The sequence below is a fragment of the Octodon degus genome, unplaced genomic scaffold (genome assembly GCF_000260255.1).
Source record: "Octodon degus isolate 3935 unplaced genomic scaffold, OctDeg1.0 scaffold00413, whole genome shotgun sequence".
Lineage (NCBI taxonomy): Eukaryota > Metazoa > Chordata > Mammalia > Rodentia > Octodontidae > Octodon > Octodon degus.
Genome location: NW_004524989.1, coordinates 226,951 through 236,965, shown reverse-complemented (window position 1 = coordinate 236,965; position 10,015 = coordinate 226,951). Strand labels below are relative to the sequence as shown.

At 41.5% G+C, this 10,015-nt stretch overlaps 1 protein-coding gene across 1 annotated transcript; it reads left to right on the top strand.

Annotated features, from left to right (window-relative positions):
- The first annotated feature begins 239 nt into the window (after nucleotides 1–239).
- On the top strand, nucleotides 240–8,886 carry LOC101559949 (zinc finger protein 75D). Its single transcript, XM_004648443.1, has 5 exons — nucleotides 240–602; nucleotides 1,765–1,960; nucleotides 2,778–2,866; nucleotides 3,180–3,306; nucleotides 8,165–8,886. The coding sequence occupies exons 1-5, from the start codon at nucleotides 240–242 to the stop codon at nucleotides 8,884–8,886; spliced, it is 1,497 nt and encodes a 498-aa protein (XP_004648500.1).
- Nucleotides 8,887–10,015: the final 1,129 nt, after the last annotated feature.

Genomic DNA, 10,015 nt, shown 5'->3' with positions numbered 1-10,015 from the left:
CCGGCAGTTAGTGTTAGAGGCAGGAGGTGCGAGGCAGGAACTTCTCATTTCTCTCAGTGTGTGCCATTTGACTTTCCCTTGATGAGTACTTTCTTTTGTCTTTTCTCCTCTCCCTTAGTGCGCTTGGAAAGAAGATCGATTCACTGGTGTTGCAACAAACGAAAAGGGACTTCAATTGTCCTAGGTGGCACCAGTGGGTGTCAGTGACACACAGAGGAGTAAACCTGTTGCTAGACAAAATGAGTGAGGTGAGGGAGGGTGCTGGTCCTGTGAAAGAGCGCTCCAGTCTGAGCCAGCAGCACCGCCTGCGCGTGCAGCACCTTTCTCCTGAGGACGCGTGCCAGCACTTCTGGAGCTTCTGTCTGTGTGAGGCACCTGGGCCTGGAGAGGCTGTCAGCCAACTTCAGGAATTATGCCATCAGTGGCTGAGGCCAGATATCCACTCAAAAGAGCAGATGTTGGAATTGCTGGCGCTTGAGGTGTTCCTCAACATTCTGCCCAAGGAAGTCCAGAATTGGATACGGAAGCATCATCCACAGAACATGAGCCAGGCTATGGCCCTGATAGAATACTTACAGAGAAGGTTCGAAATAACGAATGAGGTAAGAAGCCGTATTCTTTGGATGGTATATGCACAGTGAAGTAGGGCAGGGGTAGAGATATCTGGGAGGGGCTTATCAGGGAATGAGATGGATGAAATCTTATTGCTCTTGTTCTGTTACGATAGGCAGGCAGGCTCTGCATGCAGCAAACTGTCCACAAGAATCACAGTTGTTGATGGAATCTTTGCTGGCCTTAGAGTTAAAAAAGTGCATGTTTCCGTCTTTTGAGCTAGGGTGGATTGACGGTGATGGTTCTAGCCTGGCATGGATAAGGAGGCAAGCCCTGGGTTCTTAGGAACAGAGCTGTAAGCCAAGAAAGAGGCGGGAAATATTTCAAAAATTGGACGGCACTCACAGAGGCTCAAAGAAAGTGAGGGTAGCAAATAAATAAAATCAGACAGCTCTGGGCAGACTGCAAAAGGAAGTGAAGCAGTAGAAAGCACAAAGGGAACCGGTGAGCTGGGCTTAAGGAAAGGCCAGCGGAAAAGTGGAGATCACCGGGATGCTGGGGTCTGGTGTCCTCTATGGCAGGAGCTCAGGCCTCTGGGCTTGGAGAAAAATCCCTCCTGTACACAAAGCCCCTGTCCTTGGTACTGCTAGTGACTTGGGATCCAAGATAGGCCCTCAGGAGATGGCAGCACCCTACCTCTGCAGGAGCCCACCCAGCACCTTGAAGATAAGGCAGAGCACATGGATGGTGTCTTACAGCAGCCAAGTCGTAGAGAGAAAATTGGAGCCTGTCTCTTCCCTAATTTTTCACTCTGTTCCGTTCTCTTTCCCCTTAACATCCTCCCTTAGGTATAGGAAGGGAAGAAGTCTGGCTGACAGGAAAACAAATGCAAAGATAGAAATCCAGTAAGGCAGGACCCAAGCCAAGAAAGCAAGCCAGTAAATCAGTGTGAGTGTAGAGAAGCTTCGCACACCTGATAGTAGCTTGAATTGTGACTGGTGCGCAGGGGTGGGGGCTGTTGGACTGGAGAGGCTGCAAGTGGTCCTAGTGTTCTTGTCTTCATTTTAGTTTTCCCATATTGTGTGTATAGCTCTTCTGACAACATAGTGACACAAGGTCTCATTAATCTTGTGATCACCTCCCAAAACTGGGCCCTGTGTCCTCTAAACCAAAAGTAAATTCTGTGCTAATGAGAGTGGGAATTATTTTTAGGTCACATCCCAGGAGCTAAGAAGAACGATGGTAGTGCTCTTAGGTGGCGCTGCGGTGACCCCCGGCTTCATCCAGATGCCTGTGCAACCCCAGCTGAGATGCTTGTTCCAGACAGAAAGGCGCAATAAATGCTACATGCTACAAGAACGACTGGGCTGGCATACTCACAAAGAGGTCCATCTCATGTATGAAAGAGGTGAGAGCTTCGTAGTAGTTCTCCTAGGAGCTGTGATGCCAATTGGTTTAGCTAGAATGGAGTACAGTGGCAGCGAACCTTCTGGAGCTTTCAGTGACAACCAACAGCCTGATGTGGCATGTGTCATAGATTGGCCACCACTTGTGTAGGAGATTTCTAGGGTCCTAATCCTGCTTGCTTTTGCTTCCCAGGTGGGAATATAGGAGGTGGCTGAAGGTTGGAGTAGGCCTGAGTTACAGCAATTACTTACAACAGCCCAAGTGACAACCCTGATAAATATCTGACAACACCTTGGCCTTTGCGCCTTAGTGGTTGGAGAGGAAAGAAAATAGAGCAAGGAAAGGTGGGGCCCCAGCACCCCTTTAAGTGATAGGAGGGATTCAGATGAGGAGCGTGCTGCCAAGTGGTAGAATGTGAAGCATATTGTGCACCAAGAAAGAAAAGTAAAGCAAGACAAAAATCTCCTCTTCTTACACCTGTATTTCCCAGAGGCCCCGTGTCTTTTGTTTTCAAACACCGGTTCTTGCCCAGGTTCAGATCCCACTTACTTTATGCCATTTAATCCATTTTAGAGGTTATCTTTCATTGGTTCATGTCATGCAATCTGGAGAACACAGTAATCTTGGACACGGGCTGCAGGAGTGGTTCAGCTGTGCGTCTTAGTTCCCATGAGAAGACCACTTCCTGCCCCCATACACATTCACCCCAGTGATCCATCTTTAGCAAAGCTGTCCTGGTATTGAGTATCTTAGAACTCACATTAGGATGCTCAGGAACAGAAAAAGAGAAATTTTCTCTGGCTCTTTTCCACGCACAGCCCTGCAAACTCTACAGATCTTAGGCGTTACTGGGCCGAAAAGGACCGAACATCAGGAGATGGCCTCTGAGCACCTGCTCGAGTCCCAGGTGAGCCATACTTTCTATCTCATTCTGGTGGCCCTGCTTCTGCCCTTCCCTGCTGGCTATCACTTGCTGTGCCCCAGGGGTGTCCTGCAGTGTCTTAACTCCAGGTGTTCTCCAGCACCCTGGTGAGTGGGCATTAGGTACCTCCCAGGCTTTTTACTCGTTTGCTTGGCTCCTCCCATTAAGCCGTCTTACTGCCCCTAATCCTTATACTGTTAATTTTTTCAGCATGAGTCCTAGCATGGAATTCATAGATGGGTGGTTAACAATCTTCTGGAAGGGCAGGTGTGAAAGGAAGGCCCATTTTCTTGTTTAGAGTCTGTTGACATTTGAAGATGTGGCTGTGCATTTCTCTGAAGAAGAATGGCAATTACTCGACCCTAATCAGAAGACGCTCTACAATGAAGTCATGTGGGATATCTGTGAGGCTGCCTCATTTGTAGGTAAAGACTTTTCCTTCTCTTTGTGGACACGTTAAGTAAGAAAATGAAATAAAAGACCAAAAAACTGTAGTATACGGAGAATCCACGGATTCATCACCTAGTTTCCATTGTACCTTTTGCAGAAGTATTATATTATAGCCAGATACCGATAGTGATTTGCCCTACTGTTCTTATTCACCTTTCTCCAGTTTTATGTGAATTTTATGTGTGTTGGTGTGCACGTTCATTCTGTGTGCTTTTGCCATGTGTAGATTTCTACATTCTGCTGTAGTTCTGTGTGCTTTTAGTACATGTGCATTTGTACATTCCCCACTGCTTCTGTATGCTTTTACTACATGTAGATTTGTACATTCCCCACTAATCCTGTGTGCTTTTACCACGTGTAGGTTTGTACATTCTCCACTAATCCTGTGTGCTTTTACCACATGTAGGTTTGTACATTCTCCACCAGTCCTGTGTGCTTTTACCACGTGTAGGTTTGTACATTCTCCACCAGTCCTGTGTGCTTTTACCACGTGTAGGTTTGTACATTCCCCACTATAGTCCAAACACTGGCATGCTTCCATCACCATATGCATGCCCTATTGCCTCCTTACAGTGCCACGTGCATCCCTCTGACAAACTCGTTCATCTGTTTCACAGTTTCAAGTTTGCTACTCAGAAAGTTTTATAAGGATGGAATTATAAAATACATAGCTTTTGCAGATTACTTTGTTAAAACTTAGTAGAGTTCTCTGTAAACTCATCTAAGCCGCTGCCTGTGTCAGTACCTCTTTTCCTTCTCTTTGCTGAGCAGCATGCCCTGTCCCTGGATGAGCATTTAGCCACTGAGAGATACCTTTGCTGCCTCTGTCATTCGGCTGCTTGAATACAGTGCCGAGAACATTCCTGTATAGGGTTTTTGGTAGGGTTTTCACTTCTCTGGGATAAATACTTTTAAGTGTGCAGCTACTGGCTCCTACGATAATTGATAATTGCATGTTTTACTTAGGGGAAACTGTCAAGCTGTTTTCCATATGGCATCCTTTTTCATATTCCTTCTAACAGTGTATGAGCAACTTAGTTTTTCTAAATCTTTGCCTGTATTTAAGATCATTAATTTTTGATACTTCTAGCCATTCTGTCAGATGTGTAGTGATATCACATTATGGTTTTGATTTGCATTTCTTTAAAGGCTAAAGACATTTTATAACTTTTCATGTGCTTATTTGTCATCTCTGTATCATTTTTAGTGAAATGTCTTCTTTTTTTTCTTTTTTTTCTTTTTAGTGGAACTGGGGATTGATCTCAGAGCCTTGTGCTTGCTAGGGAAGCGCTTATTCCACTGAACCATCTCCCTGGCCCCAGTGAAATGTCTTTTGTCCACATTTTAATTGGACTTTTTTTTTCTAAAAGTACTGAATTTTATTTAGGGCCAAGACCATCACTCATTCAAGAGCACACATTCATGATGCTCCTCATGCCTGGGCTATGGTGTTGTCTCCAAATCACAGTGTACACGCAGTCATACTGACATTGAGCATTTAGTATAATTTTCACCCACTTTGTACAGTTTGAAATATTGTCAAGATAACATGAGTGTTCAAAGAAAAAAGTCCAGAAACTTTATCAAATTTTAAAAGTTTCAGCTTAGGAATACATCTAATAAATACCAACTATAACAAATTTTTGCAATACAATTTTACAGGAACACCCAGCATATAGAAGCAATAGTGACTAATTTAGGAAATTCAGGAGAATCCCAGAGTCTCCTGCCTTCAACTCCCATTTTTCCCATCTACATCTTAGAGATTGCTCAGGAAGTCCTTTTACTTTATGTCTCATTGTGGGAAAACCACTAGTCTAGGTGTCTGATGAAGCCTGATGAGTCACTTCTTTGGGGATTTCAAACTTAACTGGACTTTTTAACTATTGAGTTTCAGTATTTTTTGTTCTCTAGAATACTTTGACAGTTGTATGCTTTTTTGTCAGTTTCTTCCAGTCTGTTTTTGGTCTTGACATGGGTTTCCACAGAGTGAAGTTTTCATTTGGATGAGAACCAGCTGTTTTCTCTGTGACACACTGGGATTTTGGTGTCAAGTCTAGAGCAGTGATTAGCTTTACCTTAGATTCCTATCGTTTTCTTCTAACACTTTTATAATTTTATGTTGTACATTTAAGTCCATGATCACTTTTGAGTTAATGTTATATAAAATCTGAAGTCACCTATGGAAGTTCAGTTGCTTTATCATCATTTGCCATTTGTTGAATTGCTTCATTGAATTGCTTTTGTGCTTCTTGTCAAGGATAAGTTGGGAATAGTATTTCTGAACTACTCCACTGAGCTATGTGTCTGCCCTCTGAATATTGCACTCACTTGATTATTGTAGTTGCATAGTAAGCCTTAGTACCTATTGGGTAGAGTAACTCCCCCCTCTTTATTCTCCTTTTCAAGATCTTTTTAGCTGTTGTAGGCCCTGTGCCTCTCCGCATAAATTTCAGAGTAAGCTTATGTCTGTCTGTCTGTCTGTCTGTCTGTCTATCTAGGTACCGTGAATCAAACTCAGGACCTTGCACTTGTCAGGGAGGAACTGTGCTGCTGAGCTGTATCCCCCTCATCTGTGTCTAAAGTAAACTTGGTTTGAATTTTGCCAGAAATCACACTAAAGCTATACACAGTAAAAATTTGCAGATTGATGCCTAGTTATTTGTCTTTGATTTCTTTCATCAACATTTTGTAATTTTTAGTGTATTTATGCTCTAGATCTTTAAAGTATAGGCCTAATTTTTTCATTTTCATTGGAATAATTATAAATGATGCTATTTTTGATTTTTCTTCCTGTACTTTTATTGTGTTTTATACTGTAGTTCTGTGAATCTAGTATCATGTGATTCTCCTGAATTCAATTTTTAGTTCTATGTATTTTTTATTCATAGATTTCATGGGATTTTCTAAATAAGCAATGGAAAATCTAGGATGCAATGCTTTTTCTTTCTTATTTGCCCTCATGACAGTAGATTGTACTTCTAATATTGAAATGAAGTGATAAGAGAAGACATCTTTGCCTTCTCTGTTTTAGCATGAAAATATTCTGTTTTTCATCATTTCATTAACTATGATGTTAGCACTGGGATTTTTTGTTGATGTTCTTTATCATGGTGGTATAATTCCCAACCTTATGGATTTCTTATCATGAATGGATGTGGGACTGTGTGAAATAATTTATCTATGCCATTTGATAGCAGCAGATGGTGTTCCTTCTTTAGTTTATTAGAATGGTGGATTCTGTCTATTTTGAAGTGCAGAATGAGCCTTGTATACCTGTAATAAATTCTACTTCATCATGATACATAACTTGGTTGCATTAAGTTAATGAATGTTTTGTTGACAAGTATTTTTTGGGGGTTAGGTTTTGCTTTTTGGGTCAGGGCTGGCCTTGAACTCACTGTGTAGCCTAGGCTGGGCTTGAATTCACAGCCTCCTGAATGCTAGGATTGCAGGGATGCACCACCACCATGCCCAGGTTCATTGACGTTTTTGTATTTGAGTTTGCAGGAGATGTTAGCCTGTAATTTTCTTCTTTAGTACTGTACATATGGTTTTACCATTAGCATAATATTGGTATTAAAATGAGTTCAGTATTTTCTCATCTTTCCTGTCAGATTATAAAGAATGGTTAATTCTTTACATATTTGCTAGACTTTGCTAGTGACACCATTTGGACGTGGAGTGTTTTTTCATGGGGAGTTTTAAAATTATGAATTATTTGAATGGTTTTAGTGTTCTTCAGGTTATTTGTTTCATATTTGTTGCACTTTGCTAGTTGTGAAGGAATTGGTCCATTTTTACTAACTTTTTAAATCCATGAATGTAAAGTTCAGAGTAGAGAGGCACCTTAGTTTTCACCCTTAATTTATTGCATCAGTTTGCTTAAGGTAGCTGTGTTCATGTTTGTTATCCAGTGCAGAGCTTGAGAATAGAAGCACAATTTTGCCAGTGGAATCCCTTGCAAATAGCAGCTTTTGTGCACCGAGGTATTACTGTACTCGCTTACTATATCTTAATGCTGCAGAGTATGTAGTGATGCACTGCTCACCCTTTCCCCATCTGTTCTTCTGGTTTTCATCCTTCTTCATGAAGGATGCACTGCTGAGGCCCCCTTGGGACCCAGCTGGTGGCAGCTGAAGCTATGGAAAACATTTTCCTTAAACAGGGTTTCTCTCAGAGGGGAAAAGAGTTGAGATCTATAGGGAGGTAGAGGCTTCCTAACCAAGCCCCTTGTTTCTGCTTTGCCCTTGTTGCCTACAAGAGAGGAAATCTCTTGCCTGTGGTATTCAAGAGGCTTCTATTTGATTTTCATTGATTTGGCTGGTTTCTTTCCATTTCTGCTTATCTATCTTGATTTGTTTCCACCAGGGTTAGGGAAAATCTTCAGCTCAGTATAGGAAGCAAGAATCTCTCCTGCCTGCACAATGTTGATAAATTCCAGGCTGATGATCACCTTTGCCAGTTGTATCTATTTTGCCTGATGCTGTCATGAGGTTTCCCAGGCCGAGCTAGGAAGGAATAAGAATCCCTGCATCTGAGTTACTTTTTCACTGGATTTTGGGGTATAAAATAGTCAGCTAGGTTATTCTTCCATTCCTAGGGCTCCAAACCAGTTTGCATCATCCCAATTTTTAAAATTCCCTTTTGGTTATGTCTTTCATTATTTAATATGCTTCTTGTTGTGTCTTATAGGAAGGAACAGGGAGAGATAGATTTATGCCATTTTGTCAGACTAACCTGAAGTCACTTGTTTGCTATGTTTTAATCAGCAGTCATTATTGATTTTTCTTTTCATTCATGTAGTTTATTTGAGTGTTTTGTTTGTTCCAGGATTAAAGTTCAAAAATGACACCGGAAATGCTGAGCCTAGTTCTGTTTCGGCATTAGAAATACAAGCAGCAGAACGCCAAGGATCAAAGACCAGAAAGAATGTTGCTCGGAAAAGAAAAGCCAAAGAAAATCACAGTGATACACACAGGGTAGAGGACCAGGGTCAAGGTATTCTGAGAAAAAATAGAAAGACACCTTCAACTAGTGAAGAAAACCTCCCAAAACGTAGGGCTTGTCAGAGGAAAGGTCACACAGGGGATAAACGTTTTAAGTGTCAGGAATGTGAAAAATGTTTCAGAGGTAGTTCTGACCTTGTTAAGCACCAGAGAATTCATACTGATGAGAAGTCTTACAAGTGTCCACAGTGTGATAAGAGGTTTAGATGGAGTTCAGGTATTACTAAGCACTTCTTCATGCATCAAGGAATAAAACCATTTAGTTGTTCGTGGTGTGGAAAAAGCTTCAGTCATAGAAGAAATCTATGCTTACACCACAGAATTCACACAGGAGGGAAGCCTTTTAAGTGTCATGAATGTGGAAAAGGATTTATTCAGAAAGCACACCTTCGTAAACACCAGGAGACTCACTCAGGTGAGCCGAGTTTTACTTGTTCCACTTGTATGAGAAAGTTCCGCACACAGTCAAGCCTTGTTAGACACCAAAAGTTCCATACATGTACAGAAGGATGCCCACAGTCTTCAGTCTGTGACAAGTCCATATAGAGAATAACAAATGATGAGAGATTATTGAGTTGTGAGGTGCCCAATAATTGGAATCTGTTACTGGCCAAAAATGTATGTCCCACATCACAGAAATGAACCTGTTTCATACTCAGCATTGTATCTTCAGTCCTTATCACAAGAGTGATACATGCTGTGTTCTTTACAATTGAAAGGATAAAATACAAATATCTATCTATCTATCTCTATCTATCTATTATTCATTGCTTCCCCACCCTCATTAATAGAAGTTCTTCAAGTATGAGGGGTTGAGTAAATGTATGAGGCCATGAATCCCACTCCCATTCTTCATTTTTTCTCAGTTGAGATAGAAAATAAGAGTATACCAGGTCATCTAACAAGAGCCTAGAAAGAATTAGTAAGACTGGGACAGTCTCACTGGTTATGTTCCTGTCTCCACTGACACCCAAGCCTAGGGCTCAGGGAAATTTAACCTGAGACACAACTAGAATGAAGTGTTTGTGCTGGAGAAATAATGTCCATTCTAGTTGTCATTCTCCTAAGAACCTACTGCTGCTGTGCTTTCCATCAAATAATTCCAAGCAACAGGGGAAGGCCTGAAGGCCAACACAAACCCAGAAAACTTACAAGAACTTACATTTATCTTCTGTTGACCCTCCCAATTCCTGCTTATAGAATAAAATGATAGAGGATGCAGTCTGAGTCCTCATTCAGATTCCTCTTCTTTTCTAGAAAGCATAGAGCAGTGATGAGTGGCCTGTTTTGCCTTGATGTGTACAAGTTTTTTTAAAAGGCATGTACTCTTCCAGGGCCTAGTGAAAGTTCCATTGTTAGGACTGCTCCAATTTATACACATACCTGAACACTCTGCCAGGATGTCTGATCCTTTAGCTTACTGAGAAGGCAAGGAAAGCCCTGGGGCTTTGTAGTCTTGGTGCACATCTGATACCAGGAGGAAACATCCCAAAATCTTAGCAAAGTAACGCATGTGCCTTATGTTTATGGCCCCAGTTGCAACCAGAACATATGGAAACTCTTTTCTGATATTTTTGCTTCCTTTTTAACAAAAGAATGTGCTATCAAAAAAGTTGGAAGATACAGACTTAAAACAGTCAAGGTTAGTGTATGATATTGGCCAAAGCTTCTGTAT

Excerpts from the sequence above, each read along its gene's own strand:
- LOC101559949 (XM_004648443.1), top strand. The coding sequence starts at position 240 with ATGAGTGAGGTGAGGGAGGGTGCTGGTCCTGTGAAAGAGCGCTCCAGT. Across the intron at positions 603-1,764 it reads GGTTCGAAATAACGAATGAG|GTCACATCCCAGGAGCTAAG; the intron begins GTAAGAAGCCGT and ends AATTATTTTTAG. Across the intron at positions 2,867-3,179 it reads AGCACCTGCTCGAGTCCCAG|AGTCTGTTGACATTTGAAGA; the intron begins GTGAGCCATACT and ends TTTCTTGTTTAG.